At 36.7% G+C, this 23572-nt stretch overlaps 1 protein-coding gene across 1 annotated transcript in view; it reads right to left on the bottom strand.

Annotated features, from left to right (window-relative positions):
• Positions 1-19509, bottom strand: part of col6a1 (collagen, type VI, alpha 1) — a 33572-nt gene extending 14063 nt beyond the window's left edge. The window contains 25 exon segments of the mRNA XM_089125012.1: positions 929-991; positions 2344-2379; positions 2476-2526; positions 2616-2678; positions 2780-2842; positions 6383-6445; positions 7852-7914; positions 8024-8059; positions 8169-8222; positions 8403-8465; positions 9350-9412; positions 11291-11344; positions 12219-12263; positions 12354-12380; positions 12523-12549; positions 12657-12701; positions 14447-14500; positions 14631-14675; positions 14762-14782; positions 14877-14897; positions 15442-15555; positions 16980-17139; positions 17229-17429; positions 17931-18060; positions 19280-19509. Of these exon segments, the coding sequence (XP_088981138.1) occupies positions 929-991; positions 2344-2379; positions 2476-2526; positions 2616-2678; positions 2780-2842; positions 6383-6445; positions 7852-7914; positions 8024-8059; positions 8169-8222; positions 8403-8465; positions 9350-9412; positions 11291-11344; positions 12219-12263; positions 12354-12380; positions 12523-12549; positions 12657-12701; positions 14447-14500; positions 14631-14675; positions 14762-14782; positions 14877-14897; positions 15442-15555; positions 16980-17139; positions 17229-17429; positions 17931-18060; positions 19280-19367 (1650 nt within the window). The 5' untranslated portion in view covers positions 19368-19509.
• Positions 19510-23572: the final 4063 nt, after the last annotated feature.

Here is a 23572-nt window from a genome sequence, read left to right as displayed (position 1 = left end):
TAAAACGAGCCCTGGTGCGATTGCTCTGTTAGTGCGGTTTATTGGAATAAGCGTAAACATCCGAAACCTGATGCGCACCAAACAAGCGAAATGGATCTCAGTCCGCTTCCAAATAAACTCTGGTGCTGTTCGAATGAAATATGAACACAACAAGGACCAAAGATATGTAAACGAACCAAAAATGGCACATGATAATGCTTAAGTTAATGCTTAATACGCGATGTTGCAGATCAGTACAGGCATCAGAAACACGGCTCCGTGCAACAGATCTTTGTTTATATATGTCATAAAAGATGATCATTCTGGTTGTGAACATATCCCTATGGCTATGCCTTAAAGGGATACTCCACTTTTTTTTGGAAATAGGCTCATTTTACAAATCCCCCAGAGTTAAACAGTTGAGTTTTACCGTTTTCGAATCCATTCAGACAGTTTCTGGTCTCATTGACTTCCATAGTATATATTTTTTCCTACTATGGAAGTCAATGAGATTCGAAACTGTCTGGTTACTGATATTCCTCTAAATATCAGAAAATCAGCTAAGTAGATTCGAGTTTAACTTGTAAAATGAGCCTATTTCCAAAAAAAGTGGAGTATCCCTTTAAGATTCAGTTTAGATTTGATGTTAAAAATGCCAATGTGAATGCTAAGTAGACCAGGACTAAATATTATTTTTTCTTTGGTCCGGACCAAGCTAACAAAGCAGACTACAAGTGTAAACACACCCTCAGATTTTAAACCTTTGGTGATGGTGCTTTCGACTAGTATTGAACCCCGAACATTCATTTGAAAGGGAATAATTTCATGAAAAACAGAAGAAGAGAAAAGTGATATTCATGCTATGGAATATAAGAAGCTAAACAAGTGGGAAAAAAATAAAATAGGGTGATGCAGTGTGATGAGCACAAGTGCATTTAAAATGACTCACATCTAATCCAGGGTCACCTGGATCTCCATCATCTCCCTTGGGTCCAGGGGTCCCTTTTCCACCCTTGAAAGTGAGAAGTTAAAGAAAGTGCAAGTAAGAAGGAGGGATATTAGGTCACATGAATTATCTTTGCTTTGTCAGCTCATCAACCATCTCCTCGTAACGTCTGGCCTAGACGATTTACATCTGCTGAGGACGAGCAAATTCAGCTGTTGTGTGTCTATTGAGATATGCAATCCCTGCCGGGAAACACATATACACTAACCCCTAATGAATCAAGACGTTTGTGAATCAACAGTTAGGCATGCTAATAAAACCACTAATAAATCATATGAATCATTATAGTCGCTTATTCATTTTGAATTTCATGATAACCACAGACGTGAATTATATGCTCAGTTGTGGACTGCAGGGTAAAGGATTTTTCCAAATCATTTTCTCAATAGGGATTTTCACACCAGCTCTAGATAGATATATGACATTTCCAAATAAAGTCATTCATTCATTCATTAAAAACAACAAACCAAAATTAGATGATATCTTGATATCTTTGATGAAGGAATAAACTACAAATCCCATAACAATGGTAAGAATTTTTGTTTTTTAAATAACTAACAATATTATTAAGAATAAAATAGTAATTCATTTTTAAGTCACTGATATGCATGAGCATGTTTCATTAAAAATATTCAAACATGCAAATATAATGAGAGTGCAGGGAGACCTGATTACATCATTCACAGTGATTGGGAGATTCCTACTATTTTGCTGTACCAGCAAATCTGATTAATGGATCACTCATCAGGATTATGGTTCTTTACTAGAAATCATTTATCATAAAAAATCGAAAGTGTTACTCATTATCATTCAATATCAGTTTCCATGGGCGTCGGAAGCAAAAAAAAGTGAGTGGGCCCTCCCCCAGAAAAATGTAAACAAGTTTAAGTAAACTAAACTCCGCTTCCCCTCATGCGTTAAACGCACAGCTATCTGTGGATTATCCCGCTGATACCATGGTCATTTGCCAGCACTGACAACTTAAAGCTGTTATTGATGTTTGCAACGCAATATTTGATTGGAAGGGTACAACGGGCGGTTATTTTAATCAGTTGCGGCTCGTTGGAAAATATAATGGAATGATTTCAATTTATTAGAGCATTCCTGAAGTGGAATTGATTTGACTGACGCCACTCTGAAAAGCGATCAGACATGTGCACCGAATTAGAGACGGTAAAAGCGAGTGGGTCCAATTTCATTGGTCTTAAAAAGTAGGTGGGTCTCATCCCACCCATATACAATGGTTCCGACGCCCATGTCAGTTTCTCAGTGAAAGAAATGAATGGGGATTTTTACTTCTGGAAAACTAATGTTGAGTTCTATTAATGGAGAACCTCTGTAAGGGTCAGTATACTTACAGGCGCTCCTGGATCTCCCCTGGGGCCAGGATAGCCCTAAAAGGATACAAACACGCACATAAACAAATAAACATACTACATTAAATATGATTTTTGAGGGTAAGATATTTAATCAATTGAGAGGTACTCTACCTGGAAACCATGGCACCCTTCTGTTCCATTTCCTTGTGGTCCATCATCACCCTGAGCGGGTAAAAAAAACGTTGTTACAGCTAAGGACAAGGACTTTGCTTGGTTAAACCTAGCTCTGAAGCCCAACAGAACTAACTCACCCTCTCTCCTATTAGGCCTCTGTCTCCTGGGGCCCCTTTGATTCCTCTGACCCCTTTTTTCCCCTAAAAAACATGATTTCAACATAGGAAATGTACATCAGTTGTAGATGCAACAGCAGGTCAGGGTGACATACAGGTAATCAAGACTAGTTAACATTACCCACCTCTGGCCCAGTAGGACCTTCATCGCCACGGTAACCTGGTGCCCCTGCCCTGCCTGGCTCGCCCTGTTGAAAATGAGAGGATGAATATATTAGCATCCCCCTGTTAGGGGAAAAACATACTTAAACCAGCCTAAACTAGATTTCTGATTTTATCAACATGGTCTCCCAGCTTGGTCAAACTTGGTCAAGTCTCCCAGTAGCCAACAAAACTGGCCAAAATGTTCTAATTTAATGTGAAATTATTGTGAAATGTGTATGAAATGTATGAAAAACGAGACCACAGAAGAGACATGACATTACTACCAATTCTCAAATAAATTATATGTATATATATATATATATATATATATATATATATATATATGTTAACACTTTATTTAAGTGTCCAAATCTCACTATTAACTTATTGCTTATTAGCATTGATATTACTAGGATATTGGCTGTTTATTAGTACTTAAAAAGCACATATTAATGCCATATTCTACAACATGGAAACTTACCTTGTAAACTATTATGAGTTTATTGAGTCAAAAGTCGTAGTTAATAGTAAGAAATGGACCCTAAACTACTGTACTGTATATATATAATGTATGAAAACAATATATTTGATTTGATTTATTTATTTTCTATGTATTTTTTATTTAAAGAGCAGTCCGCAGTCTTTCCTCTTTGTCGCAGTCTCTGTTTGAAATCTGCAATTGCAGTTATTCGTGGAATTATCAACTTTACGCGAGTTGTGCCTCGGCGGCGTAAAGACATGCTCGAATCTCCCGCGTAAATCCACTAGTACCACTGGAATTAAAAACATTATTACAAGCTTGCCGTTTCGAATCGAGCTAAGCAAGCAGATAGTTTTGAACATTGGCTGGATATGTACTTGCTCAATTTTATTTTGGATAATTTTTAACCCAAAAGCTACGGACTGCAGATTTAAATTTTGTTATTAATTATTTTATTAATTTCATATATTAAGAATACATTTCAGAGTAGAGGGCCATTAGAATAAAATATCCCAGAATGTAATAACATAAATTGGAGTAATTGTCTCACTAAGAGTCAAGGGTGTAGACACTGAAGACAGAGAGCCATTCATGGCAACATGACCACATAGTGGAATCATACAGTTATCTAATGTTTAGCTTTTTTGCTGGCGTTGGAGATCTGAGTCATCGACTAAAAATATACTTTTGGTAAATGACTCAGTAAAAAAAATACAACTTTTTATTAGGATATTTATTTTTTTAAATGCAACATTTTATTTCCGAGAGCAGAATCTGACGCATGGGTGAATTAAATCAGTAAAAAAGCAGTCTTTGAGAAAGCAGTGGCTCATGACTTCAGAAACGCATCCAGATTTCCACCTATTTGAACATTTGGTTCTTTCCCATCCCAGCCACTGACTCAACTCTACTGGAAAATACCTCTGGCAGGACAAAACTAATAAAAAAAGGAAGAACTAAAACTCATGATTCACTGGCAAGCACAAAAGCTGTGCATCTGGGATAGCGGCGGTTCTCGCAAGTCGCTAATGAAGATTTTGCGAGAGCAGAAATGGCTCGTACAAACCACTGTTTTTGAGAAACAACAGATGATTTTGAGAAAACCATGGATCTGAGGAACATCCACATGCTGCAAACACTCTCACGTAAAGCTGCACAGGAAATTTAGAGTCCTGAGAGGAATCGGAAATTTGTTCTTCTCCTCGCAATTGGCATGGTAGTTTACAAGTGCTTTAGAGAGAAGTCAAGTGCTGACAGACCTAGCATGCATGGAGTTCTGTGGTGCAGCTGGTGATGTTGTAAGCCTCAAGAATCCGAGGTCGAAATCCCAGCATTAGCTTGTTTCAGCTGGGAAATCTGGATTCAGGTCTGGCATGTGTAATCACTCCTAATGTCCTTCCTAAACCTGAAGCATTCTAATCAATGTTACTCAACGCCTAAAAAACATCCAAGCCGATTTGTTTGAGACAAAAATGACGCCATTTTATTCTTCATTTATCTGACAGGAGATGCATTAAATAAAGTATAAAACATTATACCACCATTGTTAAACTCTTGAATGAATTAAATACAATATACACTAGTGCTGTAGCGGCGCGTCGAAATTGCGTCGACGTCATATTTTTGCGTCGACGCTTCTTTATTTATTTATTTTTTGCATGTTCCCGGCGGTACAGCTTGCCACACACACGTGGGGGACCGAAACATTGCAGAATAGAGGACGAAGACAACTAGAAGTGAATGTGCTATCCATTAAATGAATCACACACAGTCAACAAACCCTTAAGAAAAAAAATTGCAATTTAGACGCGCAAACTGGGTGCCGGTGTGGTGAGACGTACAAGCTCGGGCAGATTCGGCTTGAAGTCGTTCCTGGACGCGGCGCCGGGCGCGTTGTTACAAAAAAAGGCATACACTCAGCCAGCCACAGTCTTCCTGGTCTTGCGCACCCAACGGGCCATTTTTGCCGTGCGCACATTCGCGCTCGTGCGGACGTGTCGAGTATAAATCAGGCTTTAACTCCGTGTCAGCACGCGCTCTGATCAGTAGGTGAACTCCGACTCCGTTTCCCTCCTCAGCTGATAATATTTAAACAGTCTCTATGATAAAAAATGTTTGTAAAAAATATTTTAATAACACGGTTTTGGCGGTTGTAGAGATATGATGGTGTTCAAATACATAATATTAGACTAACGTTAGCCAGCTTATAGTATCTTGATTCAGTATGCTAGTATTTATTTGAGACATTGTTTTTTTATTAATTGAGCAGCAGAAAAAATATTCTTTATATTAGTCGTCCAATTAGTCATTAGATTAGTCGACTAATCGATAAAACAATCGCCCAACTAATCGTTTAGTTAATAATCGTTTACCCCAGCCCTAATATACACACGTGGTCCATGCTTTTAAAATAGAAAACACGACTTCAACTGGAATCACTGAGCTAGTACGGCTAGCTTATTTCACAGAAGAAAGTGATTAAAAACCGCTAAAACAAACCAAATGTCTGGCTAGGCTGGCTAAGAGCACCAAAGGATAGTTTTTTGAGACGCCATCTTTTAATACACAAAGTGTAAGATATTTCTGTCAGGGAAGACCATTTGTATACTTTTAGGTATTGAAATACATCTGCTGAACTGTATCTGCTGCTCATGTTTGAACTCGCCTTGGCTGGTCTAACGACGTCCATCTGGAGTCCATCTGACCTTGGGAACTTATATATCTTTTGTTCTTTCTCCTCCCACTGCCCAAACCACCACAAATGGCAGAACCACTAGACGTATGTCTTTGTTCCTCAAGTTACTTTCTAACGCAGCCCAGAGGTCCAATGATCTCAGAAGGCCTCCCAGAATGCCTGTGCCCTGAGGTCATAAGCTTTCATCCCTGTTTAAGCTCGAGAGTAAGGTCTTATGTCTTACATACTACACAATTCTGCAATGTATAGTTCTGGACTAACATTTAAGGAAGCAAATAAATGTATAAATATGATAAAATGATCGAGGTTTGTGATTCGAACTTGTGCAATGTTTCAGTTCAGGTTGGGTAATGCTCATACATACTCAAAATCTGCTATAAAGAAGTCATGATGGTTTTCGTCACTCACCGGGTCTCCGTTTGGCCCAGATGACCCCTCGCGTCCTTGCTCACCCCGGGGCCCAGGTTCACCCTGTAAGAGTAAAAAGTCCACCTTAACTTCATTTCTATCAATCCTTTTTTATAGAACTGAAGAACTTTGCAACATTACTACAGTTTATTATTAATGTGAATCTGTATTGTATAAAGTGCTATATAAATAAAGGTGACTTAACACTAAAGGCTTAAGTTGTCAAAGTAATTTACAGAACAGAACATGCACACTTAATATCTAATGAATTTGTTTGAAACTGAAATTATGTACATCTGTGGATAATAATATAGTGTGTCAGATATGTTTAACTTATAACAATGTGTATTTGATTAACAGAGAGTCACCAGAGCCAGTGAGAATACAGTATACAGTAAGTCAACATGAACTCAAAATAAAACCGATTTACTTTCTTGTGTGTGATTATTTGCACCTGTGAACAGATCTCGTCAATGGCGGGGAAAGTGTTAAAGGGGCAGTAAGCAATTTAAAATAAAAACTCTGTTGAAAAAAAGAGGATTGGGCAGAGCACCACAGCAAACTGGTAGCCAATCGGCAGCAGGGGGCGTGTCCACTCATGACGGAGGAGGAGAGAGAGTAAGAAAGAGGGAGATTTGAAGAAAGACTGTTGAAAGAGAGATGGCCGAGAGACATTATAAACGAGAAAGGTCAGAGGAATATCATTGGAAAAAGAAAGGTTTTGATCAGGCAAGAGCTTTAGGACCCGCGTTAATATCAGAAAAGCTTTCCAGCGCTGGAGAGACTGAAGCGGGAAGGCCTGAAAACAGACGCTGAGTTTGTGTCTTTTCCGCTCCACACGCGAGAATAGTTTTTGAGTGTGTTGCTGGCGACTTACAACAAACTCTTGCTATATACTCATGTACTGTATGTATTTTTTTTTTGTTCTTCCTTGTCATTCATCCACTATGATATAGAGACCCTTTGTTTGCACGGATTTTGTGGGCGAATCAATGAATTCGAGGGGTGTGTTTGGTTTGATTTCACACACTAGCAGTTTTTAACAATGATTCTCAGAAATCACTTACTGCACCTTTAAATGAAATGGCTTGCAAATGTCATTTTAAGTTGCACTTAAATTATTAAGAGTGTTTTTAACTTTGTGTTTGGAAAAGATGCATTGTGGGATATTTTCTAATATCCACCTTATTTCACACCTCGGAGGTAAGCTATTTTCTGTGAATGTGTTAGGTTTCCGATTCATTAGTTGTTATAGGTAAATAACTAGAAGAATAACAAAGTCCAGTACTAAATTGTAAAACTATGTAGACTACAAGCCAGCATTTTATAAAACGACAATCATTTAAAATAATATGATATGAGAGACCAGTTTACAAAATCAAGCAGACTGTTGTTGTTTTTTTTACAGCTAAAATAACTAGACGTGGCTGCGCCTGTTCATACAAAATTAAAATAAGGTGGATACTCACAATTTCGCCTCTGGGCCCTCTGTTACCACGGGAACCTTGTTCACCTTTTTCACCAGGTGTGCCCTACAACAGAGAAAACATGTGTTCAGACCATCTGCATATCTTTACCCTCAAATGTAAAAATGAAAGCACAACCATTCACATTCCAAGATATATATAAATGTTTGATTACTCTGTCTCCAATTGGGCCGTTTGGTCCTGTTGGTCCCTAAAACAGTACAAGATACCATTAGATAACACTAAATTCACATCTGTCAAACACGAGTACATTGCATGTGTAGAATCCCAGCCTTTGAAAAGGTAAAAAAAACACTTACATCATCTCCTCTCTCGCCTTTATCACCATTGGCGCCACGAGGACCCCTATCTCCCTAAAACAACAAGCACAGGGATTGCAGATAGGCCAATGTCCTTTGAAAACTAGTTATACTGTATAAAGTCAAACACCACCAGTAGTGAAATAGAACTAACCTATGATGTAACATTTACCAGCCAAATACAATCATAATGTAAAGATGCATTATTTATTGATGCATCATGTTCCTCTGTACCTTGGCACCTGAAGGTCCGTAGTTTCCAGGTCTTCCAGGTTCACCATCTTTACCAGGATCTCCCTGAAAGCAAGAAACTAAGTTTAATTATGTTTTACTGCTGGAAATCACTCAAAATAAGCTAATATTACAAATGATGTCTCTTTAAGACAAAACTGGTATATAAATGTAGAACAAATGTAGACTTTTTCCCAAGTCTCGATCTTCTGAGATGTTTCTTCTGAGAAAATGTCACAGATTTTGTGCAGATTTGTCCAAATTAAGCCAAAAGTTAAATGAACTCATATTTCCCATCAAATGCTCCTAAGACAAGAACTTTTATTCAGCAAGAATGCATTTAATTGATCAAAAGTGACAAGTAAAGACTTTCTATTCATCCAAGTATTCTGAAAAAAAATAAATAAATGACGATGATGCTAATTTTCAATGATGCGAATAATAATTAATGTTTCTTAAACAGCAAATCAGCATATTAGAATGATTTCTGAAGGATCATGCGACACTGAAGACTGGAGTAATGATGCTGAACATTCAGTGTTGCTATCACAGGAATAAATGACATCTTAAAATAGAAAATCAATTGTAACCATATTTCACAATATTACTGTTTTCACTATATGTTTGATCAAATAAATGCATCCTTGGTGAACATAAGATATATTGCAGGAAGTGTATATTTTATGCAAACGTTGTATCATTTTTCTATTTTATTGATCCTGAAAACAAATAGGCAGAGTTTAAAAACAAATGAAACACTTAAAACTCTACAGAGCTCTAAAAGAGAAACCTCAGAGACGGTTATTGATATTGGTTGGACAGATATTAAAATATCTGTGATTAATTATATATTTATATACTGAGAACTCTTATTGTTGTCTGATCATTCTAGCAAGCTCTAAATTTTGAATCATCATTTTTTGAAATGCAGACTAATTTTCATCCCTTACTCTTTCTCCTTTGGATCCATATTGGCCGGGGTCTCCTTTCGGACCTGGTTCTCCTTGCAAGCCCTACAATATGAAATAAAAAGGTTTATTTATAAATAAAGAGGAAGAACATACAACCATATATCCTACTTTTCATTTAGTATATTCTTTACTAAAATATCTAAACGAAGTACAAACACTCTTGAGAGTTCTGAGAGCAGTTTGGATGTCAAATTTGGTAAGTGTTTGGCTGCTCTAGAGGCAAACATCCCCTGTCCTGGTCTCCAGATGCAGGCTGGAGTGGAAACAGACGCTCATAAAACTGATTGACACATCGCGCAGCCAATGAACATCGTTCAAAGGGGCAGGAACATCTGCAGTCCTATTGAGGTGATGTTTTATAGTAGAGTGATATCCATTTTCTCATCCAATTAGATTCTGATATCCAAACATGTGGATCTATAACTTGGGATGATTTCAAATGCATCTGAATCAACAGAAGCTCCAATGTGTCTGGATCAAAGTAATATGATGTGAACAAGCAAACGTGCACAAAATTCATGAGAGTCCATAAACATGAAAAAAAAACTTTTTTTTTTTAAAAACTTTCCAGTTAGCAGATTTATTAACATACATGTGCAAGTGTAAATCCCCACCCTATGCCAAAATAACCATATATGGTGCTTGTGTGTTTTTATTATGCATGACCTCAACAACATATAATCTCCATATGCATGGTGACATCAACAAATGTGACACTAATACATTTAACGGTACAAGAAACTACAAAAAAATAGGAGATAATACAGATTGTACATATCGCTTTGATAAAAATCATTTTCTTAAAGGAGTAGATCACACATTTGCTGATAATTTACTCACCCCCATGTCATCCAAGATATCCATGTCATTCTTTCTTCAGTTGAAAAGAAATTTAGGTTTTTGATGAAAACATTCCAGGATTTTCCTCCATATAATGGACTTCAATGGGAACCAAACGGTTCAAGGTCCAAAAGACAGTTTCACTGCAAACTGTTCAAAGGGCTTTAAACAAATCTTTTTCCGTGTCATTTGGTTCATTCAACGAACGAAATGAACGAGCTGACTCGGGAAAAGATTCGTTCATTTTGATAAACGAGTTCGAACAGGAGAGTCACAAATGCGCATCACAGAACAGAGCAAGGCGAGCATTTGAGCTTATAAAACTTAGCTTTTTTTTAATGAGCAATTGTTTCGCTTGATAAAACCTTTATTCATAGTCTGGAATCGTCTTTGAACAGTTTGCAGTGAAACTGTCTTTTGGACCTTGAACTGTTTGGTTCCCATTGAAGTCCATTATATGGAGAAAAATCTTGGAATGTTTTCATCAAAAACCTTAATTTCTTTACGACTGAAGAAAGAAAGACAGACATCTTGGATGACATGGGGGTGAGTAAATTATCAGCTAAAGTTGTTTTTTTTAAAGTGAACTACTCCTTTAATTACTTTTACCAAACAAGAATGTTTTAGGACAATAAGACTTATTTTATTTTAAAATTTCAATGTATAACATGTATAACATGAGTATGCCAAATCTAGGATTAGAAAAACATAAGAGTATTATACTGTTTAAATTATGAACCTAATGTAACCTATACAATAGGGTGTTTGTTTCTCTGTATTTTTTAAAATCACTTAAAAAGATATTTAGATATTTTTACTGTAAATGAAAAAAATCCTTCAACTCAGAATGTGATTTTTCAGCAATTTCAAGAGGATGGCAAACGAGTATCAAAATTATTTGAAATGAGATTTACAAAAGCAGTCAATCTTTCCTTTAAACAGATTACATTACAAAGCATTTAAATCCATAACCAAAACATTAATATTATAATATAGCCATAAGTAAATGTGGTGTATTAACCAGTCATTCAGTTCTGTTCATTATTTGACATCCTTTTGAGAGGTAACAGCTATACTTACATCTGGCCCTGGTGACCCTTTGCAGCCTGGAAGGCCAGAAAATCCCGGCTCACCCTATGAAATATAATACAAACACACAAAATATAAACACTCTTCTTCATGGTGGGAGTCAAACACCTTGAGCTGCATTTAATTATGTCGAGGGTGACATCACACTAAGAAACAGTGAAGACGCACAGAGGAAAAAGATCTTTCAAAACAAGACTGCATGCTATATAGATGGAAAATAAAAACAGAAAGAAATATGTCGTAAATCACATTATATGATAAAGTTTTACTGTGAGTTGAGATTTTTCATGTGCAGATGGGGGAATAAAGACAAGGCACAGTGATTTGTAGAGTGGAAAATGCCCCGAGAACTAAATGAGGAGCAAAACAACTAAAGGATGAAGACGAAGTAAAGTCAAGGGAAGAGAAACAAGACTAGGGCCTTTCCCCAAACGGCAGACGCACTTAAAAAGAGACAAAGCAGAAATGGAATAAAGTGTCAGACAGATAAGACAGACTGCCATTCATAAAGCCAATTGACAAATAAGTTTTGTCTTTAAAAAAAAAAAAAAAATGTGGTCAAACACTCTTAAAAATGAAAGATTCCTTATAGCCATCAATATTTTCATGAAGAACCTTTCCAAAAGATTATTAATAGTCGAAAAGTTTCATTAGATTATTAAAATTTCCGTCACACTTAGAAAAAAAAATGGTTCTTTTAGGAACTGACACAAGAACAGTTATTTGGGTTCTTTGGCATTAATATGAAAATTTTGGAAACTTTACTTTTAAGAGTGTATAGACCATTTTTAATCACACCTTTATGGTGTTTATTGGTTATTTTTAGAGCTTGACAGTTCAAAACTCAACAGAACAGAAAATAGCGGCAAACATTGTACAAAATTTCTCCGTATATGCGTCGCATAAGAAGAGGACTTACCTTACGTCCATCGATGCCATCAAGACCGCTGTAACCTTTGTCTCCCTAAAAGTAGGATTGGGATTGAATTCAGCATGATATCCAACTTCTGATTGGCAAAACTACACAATTAAAGAGAATAATAAATAAGCTCACCTTGAAGCCTTTATGACCTCTATCTCCCTGCAGATAAAACAAGGGTGTATTAGAGAACCGTTGTAGTTCAATAATCAATTATGAGATAAAATAATCAACTGCAGACTGTTGGAATATGCTTTTAATAAAAATGTCCTTTGAATCAGCAAGGAAGCTCCGTCTCTTTTACCTTATCACCTCTCGTTCCTTGGTCTCCCTGGAAGGAAAGGAAAACAGTATAGATTACCACTCCAGCAAGAGTGCACAAATCAACTGTAATATAAACAGAATGTAAATATTTGTGAGAGAGAGCGGAAGACAGACCTTCATTCCTTGGTAACCGACTGGCCCGGGATCACCAGCCTTTCCCTAATAGGAGAAGTAGAGCAAAGATCAGAGAGAATGCCAAAAAGAGCTTTGCAATGATTATATTTGTGGTATAAATAACTAATACAGAGACATTTGGACGCCCCCTCAACCCCTATTAAGATACTAGTGACCATTTTAGCAGACCTGACGTGAGAATAAACAAGGAAAAAGGTGGGATAAAGTAATCAAGATCGTATCTTCAAGAAACAATTCCTACAGGGCCTTTTAGAGTATGCTGTAATTATTGTTTTGTCTACAAAATCAGGATTCACTGTAAAATAACAGAATAGCTCAGCCACCATGTGCTGTTTAATAGCCTAGCTGGATGTTTTCCAGTGTGTGTGCTTGTTTTATGATACTTAAAGGACAAATATCTACAAAACATCCTAGCAAACATAGAAAATGGTGCGCATGTGGCCGACAGGAAGTCCACCAGAAACTCATTTTGACAGGTCATTGAAATTATAACAGCTGCAGAAAGATGAAAGATGCTGGACCTCGGGGTCAGTCGAGGGTTTTGCTTCGTTTGGATTCTCAACAAAGAGATCCGGGGACAGATGGAACGTATATTAGACACAATGATCTCATAGCCATGTGAAAAGTATTAATCAGCATGTTAATTGGCACGTACAATGGACTTTTTAAATGACAGCTGTATATTTTGACTTAGGTTCGTCAGGTCAGCGAATTTATGTGGGGGGGAATCTAGTCGTTTCAGTGGTGTAATATCTGAATCCACTTTTCCTCAAACAATTGATCACCTATTCTTTTACTGTGAGGTTACTTCTAAATTTTGGTTTGATAAAGTAAAAATGGAGACAATTCCTCCTAAAACTGAACAAGATGTGCTCTTTGATGTTGTACATTTTGTTTTATTGATAGGTAAATATCGTATCCATACTTGTAATGGTAATTTAATATATTTCTATGCGAATTTCAAATGTTTAAAAAAAAAACATAATAGAAAGTCTGAAACTGTCCATGTACTATTTTAGTATTTTTTTCTTTGATGTCTATATCGGCAACCTGTTTGTCTTCATCCTTGCTCCCCTATATTTTTTTTTCTTAAAGGGATACTCCACTTTTTTGGAAATAGGCTCATTTTACCACTCCCCCAGAGTTAAACCGTTGGGTTTTACCATTTTCGAATGTACTGAGCCGATTTTCTGATATTTAGAAGAATATCAGTAACCAGATTGTTTCTGGTCTCATTGACTTCCATAGTAGGAAAAAAATATATTATGGAAGTCAATGGGACAAGAAACTCTCTAGTTACTGATATTCTTCTAAATATCAAAAAAAAAAAAAAAATCGGCTCAATACATTCGAAAACGGTAAAACCCAACTGTTTAATTCTGGGGGAGTGGTAAAATGAGCCTATTTCCAAAAAAAGTGGAGTATCCCTTTAAACTCAATGGAAGTGTCTTACATTGTTTAGTGTTCCCTGTCTTATGTGCATTCTGCATTTAAATATACAGTATATATATATACATATATGAATCCACATTAATTTTGTGTAATGGTGAAAGATTTCCCCCATGAAGATTCAAGTTGGTCACAAATATTCATTTTTTTAAAGCTATGTGTATTTATGTTATATGTAATATGGTATTGTAAAGCATGACATTTAGTTCTTTAGTCGCAGAATGACCATAAAGCTCACTAGACTTGACTTACGCCTACAAACAACCATTATTACTTCTAAAGGGGCATTTATCTATCAAAAGCAGATAGCAGATGCTTACCGGAGAGCCAAGACTTCCTTTCTCTCCCGGCATGCCTGGTCTTCCAGTCTCTCCCTGCAGGAAAAGGAAAGGTTAGGCCACAGACCCCTGTGCATGCTGAGAGTGAATTAAACATGAATATACAGTATGTAGATGGATAGAGAGGCAACATAAAGACATAAAAATCAATGTTATTAATATTCACTCTTTGTCCTGGGTCTCCAGGGGGTCCCTGAGGGCCTCCAGGGGCCTGTGAAAATATTGCATGAAACAGTTAGAAACAGAAAATATCAATAACGACTTGTTTAAATGGTTCAGACAAGTAATATCACTTACGTTGCAGTCAAAGGAGCAGCACTGAGGGAAAGATTTATGAAACAAAATCAATTTAGGAATGTACAAAATTAAGGTATTCTATACAATGTGCAAAAACTATGGGAAGGCAACATACCACATCCTTTGTTTCATTTGTCTAGAGTGAAAAGATAAAAAGGGAAGAGAACAACATTAGAAAAATCTACACACAATTGGCATGAGCTCCAATGTTACAATGACTGCCATTACTGATGGCGGACAGATAAAGTAAGTTCAGTGGGTTGGAATTCCCTAAGCTCATGTGTTTAAAGAAATATGTATTAATAAACAAATGCATTAAGCCTATAAAGAATTGGTTTTAGTAATATACACTAGATTTGAAATGCTGTGGGTGAAAAAAAGTAATACAGAAAAATTGTAAGTGTGAAACATCATTACAATTTAAAATAACTGTTTTCTCAAAAAAAAAAAAAAAAATACTGACCTCAAACTTTGAATGGTATAGTGTATATAGGCACATAATGTACACAGGTCTATGCCAATGCCAATAAATATTTGATCATGCAATTTCAAGCAGATTTTTAATTATTTGTCTTTATGCAAAACCAATTCAATATGTGTTTTGGCCAGTCTGACTCATAAATCCACAGGAAAACCACATAAACATCCTTGTTGTGGTGCGTTTGTGTTACGGCACTCACAATCATGTTGATGATGGAGTGTATAGAGCTCAGCTGTGTGGAGCGGGAGTTGTCTGCAGCGGTGAAGTTCTGTCTGTAGTTCACATCTGTGGCAATGACAGACAGTCTGGTGTCCTGGGAAGAAGAGTTGAAAGAAAAGGGAAACATTATGGCTTGTCTAAATATATCTGCATGAGAAAAAAAATATGTTTCTTACAAAAAGCATCACTTTATGTGCAAGTCTTGTGTGGTGAGACTTTTGGCCATCGGCATAAACTACTCTGCATTGCTGCTTATTATTGGTGCCCACTTACACAGGAAAAAGACTTGATTTACTGCTAAGTGGTGGTTTTTATATTGTTTACTTGCTATTATTTGTTTTAAATAAAAATCTGGGTAATACTTAGTCCACTTTAGACATTCTTCTAACTATAAATAGCATTGCAACTACAGTACATGTCAACATAGAATGGTTTGTCTGTATAATATCTGCTAACCTTTTCTTTTGGTCCCCCAACAGACATTCTACTGACATTGCAAGTACTAACCCTGCAAGGTTGCAAGGTTAGCAGAATGTCTAAAGTGGACTATCAAAATAAAGTGTAATGAAAATCTGAAAAAATGTTCAAACATTAAATGGCATGCACCTTGTATACTTTTGCAAAAATGGTAGTCTAATCACTTTATTGTAGGAACTATAAATTCAATACAACTTTTTTATATGTAATTAAAAAAAATTGTGTTTGAATGAAGAGCATATTTATTCCCTGAATTCTGAAATCCAGCCAATCAGATTGAAGCTTGCCATTTTGAAATAGCACTTGCCCAATTTGTGTATAATATAAATCAGGAAGATTGGAGTATACTTTCTTAATATTTGATATGTTTTACCTTACCTCAAGGGCATCCAAGATGTAGGTGTCTTTGTTTCCGCAGTAGTTTCAAATAATATTTTTAGGTCAAACCGTTCTTGTCTGTCAGTCATATAATGGAGGTCTATGGTCACCACCTCAAGGAGCATGCGCAGAGAAGTCTAAATTAAACATGATTTAATGACTCGTAAATGTAAGTACACATTGATGGCCTAAGACACGAAACGAGCGGTTTATGTGAGAAAACTAACAGTATTTATATCATTTTTTACCTCTTGTAACCACAGCCACGACCAAGTTATCTGAGGGGGCAGGCGCTTTGTGGCTGTGGTAACAAGAGTTAAAAAAATTCTCATTTCGTGTCTTAGGCCATCAGTTTGTACTTACATTTACGAGTCATTAAATCATGTTTAATTTGGACTTCTCTGTGCATGCTCCTTGAGGTGGTGACCATAGACCTCCATCAAATGACTGACAGACAAGAACGGTTTGACCTAAAAATATCAAAATTGAAACTTCTGTGGAAACAAAGACACCTACATGTTGGATGCCATTGAGGTAAGCTAAAACATTCCCATAAGTGAACTATCCCTTTAAAAACTATTTGTCTGGATCAATTATGTGCATGTCAGAAAACATAATGCAAAGAAATTCAGATTTAAGAAGCATTTCTTTTATGTACAGTACCTCCTGGTCAGGTGAGATGGCCACAGCGAACACTTTGATGGCGTGTTGTCGTGCTTCATTGGCAGCCTCCTGGATACCACCACAAGGCTCCTTGTAGCCGGTCACAGGGTGACCATCCGTGACCACCACAATGTACTTATTCTCATGATAGTGGGAGCCCCTGCAAGCAGATGCATGTATATGTGTATATATGTATGTATGTATTTTAATATGCATATGCAGTTTCAAATAATGCCAAAATGATCATACGCTCGAAGCAGCTCAGCGATACCATCCTTGATGGCACAGTCGGTGTATGTTCCTTTGCCTATGTATTTGATTTTGTCTATGGCAGCCTTCAGGTCAGCGCGTTTTGTGTTCAGGTCAACTAATTCCATCACCAGCTCGGTTTCGTCACTGTAGTGCAGCGCTCCTGAGTTCCACGTCACATCACGGTCGCAAGGCTGTCGCCTGTCAACATAATCAAGTTACATTTGTAGCGAAGTATTAAGGTAAACATATGTAAACTTATTGTTAAAGGTGCACACAATTTAACAATCAACAGTCAATGCACTTAGAACAAAGTGCATAATATGATTTGGCCTGGTCATGTGATCTCAATATGGTGGCTCCACTCATGTATAAAATAAATCAGATTTTTCTAGGCCTGGTTTACTCTGTGCGCCTTTAAAGGAGGCATATTATGCCCTTTTTCAGAGTCTTGATTTTGTTTTTGTGGTCTACCAGAATAGGTTTTAATGCTTGAATGCTTAAAAATTTATTTTTTTCACACATTTAAAATGTTTGTAGCACCATAACACACTAAAAATGTAAAGTAAAAAACATAATAGGACCACTTTAAAACGAATATGACAAAGATAAGATAAAATGTGATAATATATGAAAAATATTTGAGAAAAAAGATGGATATAATAAAAATGTCTAAAATATCTTGGTCGAGACATAGCATACAGGTTTTTCAGCTCATCGATGAAGAGCTTAGTGAAGGTCTTGATCTGGTTGATGTAGAACTCTGGAGGTTTGGCTCTGAGGGCCACACTTTCAGATGTGTCCAACACAAAGAACAAATCCACAGGACACTCTGCAGGAAGAGAGAAGTAGAATCACAAAATCATCTGTGGTTCAAAAATGCTCTTACTGTATGTCCTTTACAGGTCTAGACTATCATATTTCCAGTCACGACTTCAGGAAAAGTATCAACTGCTTAAATGTGAGTTTGAATGTAAATGTTTATGTAAACAGTAGCATGTTCATATGCTGCATTGTGAGGTAAAACAAAGTACACAAACATTTTTTTTTTAGGGCGTGGATGGGTGTAACAACATTTTTTATCTCCACTTCCTGATCGTGATAATTACATGTATGGTTAGTTTGGAAAAATAATGATGAGCTCCCCCTATAGGTGGATGATAAACTTGACGCTCCATCGTCAATTTTGGACATCACCTGACCTAAACCATGCACTCACGTGACATTACATGTAATTTGAATATGGTAGTATCTGAGATACAGTATACAGGTATGTACAGATCTATGGTGTGTGTGACTGCAACAATGCCATGATAAACTGTTTACCTAACCAAATCTTCCAAATTGTATAATCAATCTCCTTGGGACAGTCCAACCAGATCAACTTTCTTCAGATAAACATTAAAGTAACTATTTCCAAATTATGCACAGTTTATATGAAGAATCCATGAATGTGGCCTAAACTAAGGCCTTTCATGCATTGAGGCAGAGATTCACATAAACAAGTTGCATTTCAACAAATCATCAACTCCAGAGCATCTTCTGAATCATAACTCACTATCCCGATTGCAGTCACATTGATATTGTTTTGATGCATTCAAGCATAAAACAAGCAGAATCCCAACTCAAACATCATCATGCATCTCTGGATAGATGGATACGCAATTTTGCAAGGGATCAAATAATGCAATTCATTCTGTAAATTGCTACTATTGTATATTGTAACTTATTGTAACATTCTTAATTATAACTCACTACTACCATCCCAGTCAACATATTCCATATCGGCTACACAATGCTATTTAGCCTAATGCCTCTATACAAACTATTAGAACTTTGCTATGCTTATTATAACAAAAGAGCAAACGTTACATAAGTTAAGAATCCATGTTGTATATCCAGCGTTTATTTGCAGCTGTATTTAATAACCGACTTTTACGCACACCGGGACAGTGTAATGTCGAACATGCTAAACATATTTATCCATTGCAAATAAGAAATGATCAATACAACTAGAACGGGAAAATATATATATATATATGTATAGTTACCTCTGAAGGAGGATCTTGAGACATCCTGAGCGAAGATCCCTGCCCAAAGTGCGCACAGAGCGGTCAATATATATCCATTAAGCGCCATTGATCCTGATTTAACTGCACGTTAACCGTGCAAACTGACGTTGGGGAACACACAGAACAGAATGAGTGATATGATTGCAGATGAAATATGAAAACAGGTTCGGGTGAGATGAAGTAGCGGACAGTGGCGAGTCCGCTCAGAGCGCACAGCAGAATGAAACGCCTTACAACAGGAGAGAGGAGGAGGTGGAGTTCGGTCCACTTATGTCTACATCAGTGCTTCATCTATGCTGCTATACAGCGATGTTAGGCCCTGATACACTTTAACGTAAGTATATTGATCAACATTTACCTTAAGACGATTGTTTAATGCGCCCAATAAACTGACTTTTAAAGATGCTTTGCTGCGTAATGACTAAATCCATGGCATTGTAACACGTGCGCGCGCATCATGGCTAATCTACTCATTATTACAACTTAATATAATATAGGCCCATTGTAATACAGTCAGAAATAGACTATATTAGGCAGAATAGAGAAATAGTCAGAAATATCACGAAAAAAAATTCTTCATATTTAAATATACACTCTAAAAATGCGGGGTTGTTTTAACCCAACTTTGGGTCAAATATAGACAAACCCATGGGTTTGCAAACGTTGGGTTAAAAATGTAATTAAAATATTTAACCCAATGGCTGGGTTTGTCCATATTTGACCCAAAGTTGGGTTAAAACAAACCAGCAAAGAGTGTTTATAAAAAAATATTGATATTAATAATTAGATAAATAATAACATAAAATCTTAATGAAGTATTTTTTTTTAATATTTAGTATTTTTTTATACTACCAAAACCACTTTTTCCTTATTGCACTTAAAAAACAACTATTGTTAATTGCAAAAACATAAAAAAATTCAGAAACTTTGATTACTATTTATTCAGCGATAGGGTGCAAATACCAAATTCCCAGGTTTATTTCAGCATTAATAATTGTAGACATTTTTTGCACAAAGTTTAGTTACCTTGGAAACATTTTTTGTGAGTAAATGTGTATGTGACATGATGGAGCACTGCGGTTTGGTTGGGCAGAAGCAGAAAGATGCTCTGTGTTGAGTTGTACTTGTAGCAGGGAGAGAATGAGACACTCTGATGAGGTGTGTGTGTGTGTGTGTGTGTGAGAGAGAGAGAGAGAGAGAGAGAGAGAGAGAGAGAGAGAGAGAGAGAGACTAAAAGGTAAACAGTCATCAATAGCTATGAGGTGAAGAGTTTGTGAGAGAGAATAAACTTGACTTGTGACGATCTTTTTTTCTGAGGGGGAGGGGGGAGGGTAATGTCTTTTCACATCTGCATCTCGTCTACCAATTGAGAGGCGAAGAGAGAGAAAGAAACAATGAATTGGAACATATGAAAAGCAAAAAGGAATGCCACTCCCTTATTCATGTCTCTGTCTTTAAAAGAGAAACAGCGCCACCCATGTGCGGATTTCTGTGTAGTTGCTCACTTTTGGCTCACTTAGATCTTAATTAGGACAGTCATCAACTAATCCCAGCACTAAATTAATCAAAGGGACAGTAGACTTTTATAATGTTACAAATGATTTCTATTTCAAATTTCTTTTGAACTTTCTTCACTGCATCCACAAAATGTTATTTTAAATTGCAATTTTATATCATTTTTTACTGTATTTTTAAAAATAAATTTAAAAAAAAAACTTTTTGTACATTAAACTCTGTATAGTAAAGTCTTTTGGCATTTGATGGCTAAATTGAATAAGCAAGGCTGGTTACACAAGTGTTACTTAAACAATTAGCCGTTAAAAAACATATTGGTTGACCACTAATCTGAATCATGGGTGGGACGACATATTCTATAGTGGTTACAGGCCTAATGCAGTCAAACAGATTCTGGTTTGAGACCCATAACATGAAGCTGCTGTAAATTAGCACACCAAATGATGCCATTAATTGAGATAAATTATGACATATATACCCTTGTGGTCATACAACTTCCTGAAACATTGACAGGATCACAGTATTTCACTCGGGACTGTGAATATGGAGTTAATGAACAATGCTATGTGTCTGGGTTAATGTCTCCCATTAGCACAACAGTAAATTCAACATGACACTCAAACATCTTGAGTGAAGAACGACATCATTATTCATTCGCGTACACAACAACAGACTCGCATACACGCGTGAACATGTGAGAGGATGAGAAAACATCAAATTGCTTTTGAGAAAGTCCAAGCGAGAGCAGCTTCAGTTTTGAGTGGGAAAGAGTGACGGTAAAGTCAGGGAAGTGAAGACACTACATTCATTGTACATCCAGCAGTGTTGCGAAAATTAGAGGAGGGGGGGAAGCATATGGTCCACTAATAGATGAATATTCTTTCCTCTTTCCATCTGTCATGAGATGCAGAGGGGGAGATCAGGGTGGTCCCTGGATAAACCTAGTCATGTTTTTTTTTTTTTTTACAAAAACACTAAATACTGTAATACTGTGGTGGTACCATGGTAATAAATGATGTTTACATGATACTCTAAGGTACTATGTGGTAATATCATGATACATGATGCTTTAGAGGGATGTTTATGCTTTGCCTTGTGGCAACTGAAGGGAAATGGGTGTGTTTTTCCCCCTGAAGAAAGGATTCATTTCTGCTTGAAAATTCTATTACAAGAGACCAATGTTTGGCCAGAGCTCAGCAAGCTTTTTCCACTGATCTCATTCGCTTTTCTTTTTTTCTTCCATGAAAGAAAGAAAAAAAATCATTTTGCACCCTAAGACTGAGAGGGACAGCATCTGGAAATAATCAGCATTTAATAGTGGAGGCTTACTGTAAATCTGCGAAGAATCTGACAGCTGCGCTGGTTGGTTCGGCCCGGCCAGCAGGATGGGGACTTCATCGAGGTGAATGACATCAGGAATCTTTTCTATTATGTGCGAGAGAGAAGCATACTGTGAGAATTAGCACTAAAAATATATGGGAGATTAAAGAGCATTCGCTGAAGCAGGCAAGAAGAAGGTTCAAAGTAAGAGGCAGACTGACAAGTCAAAGGTCATGGCCCCTAAAGTAAATGCTATGCTTATATGTTTAAAAAAGAGGCAGGGGTTCAATTTGACCTTTGGTTGCCCAGGGAGCCTCAAAGGTTTAGATTACTATCACAAAACAGCAGACAACGTAAACGCCCCAATTCCAAACACTATCTGAAAATTATACACACAGACACACACACACCTTCAACATTGCCATATATATATATACCATCACCAAAACAGTATTTCTTTTATGTAAAATGGAGTAAAACCAGTTATATTTTTCAAATATTCAAGGAATTTTCAATAACGTAATATATTCAATAAATTTTACAATAATTTAAACATTTTTTTAAAATAACTTTAATCTGTTAGTCATTTAAAATGTAATCAAAGCTAAATTTTTAGCACCATTACTCCAGTATATTTATTTACTCCTATATATATATATATATTTACACACTCACCTAAAGGATGTGACATGATGCTTTATCCTGCTGGAAGTAGCCATCATAGGATTGTGCATGCATGGTGGCCAAAAAGGGATGGACATGGTCAGAAACAATGCTCAGGTGGGCCGTGGCATTTAAATGATGCCCAATTGGCACTAAGGGGCCTAAAGTGTGCCAAGAAATCATCCCCCACACCATTACACCACCACCACAAGCCTGCACAGTGGTAACAAGGCATGATGGATCCATGTTCTCATTCTGTTTACGCCAAATTCTGACTCTATGACTCAACAGAAATCAAGACTCATCAGACCAGGCAACATTTTTCCAGTCTTCTACTGTCCAATTTTGGTATTTGCAGTGGAGATGAGTAGTACCTGGTGGGGTCTTAAATTATATTGTTACCGCATTCCAATATTTGGGTTAATGTGTCTTTAGGAACACACTTTAAATAGTATATTTTTTTATTGCAATTGATGTTATCTATGCATATGGCATAATTTTTCCAGTCTATGGTGAGATGGGCTCTGTAAATCTGGGAGGTTTTTGTCTATAGTAAGGGAGAGACATACAAAGGCATTGATCTGCGAAAGACAACAATCCATGCGTTTTGACCTTCCGCTTGAATAATTCATCACTGAAGGATTTTGTCAGGGCTTTGGGAAAAAAAATCCCAGTTTTTCACCAAATGAATACCTTGGCCTTCCTTACCAGATCTGGATCCAAATAGGAAAGCCTACGAGATTTCCATGGGATGAGATCCTAAGATCTTGAGAA

The sequence above is a fragment of the Pimephales promelas genome, chromosome 21 (assembly GCF_988280905.1).
Source record: "Pimephales promelas chromosome 21, fPimPro1.hap1.1, whole genome shotgun sequence".
Classification (NCBI taxonomy): domain Eukaryota; kingdom Metazoa; phylum Chordata; class Actinopteri; order Cypriniformes; family Leuciscidae; genus Pimephales; species Pimephales promelas.
The sequence above is the reverse complement of the archived record's forward strand: the minus strand, read 5'-3'. Positions and strand labels throughout refer to the sequence as shown.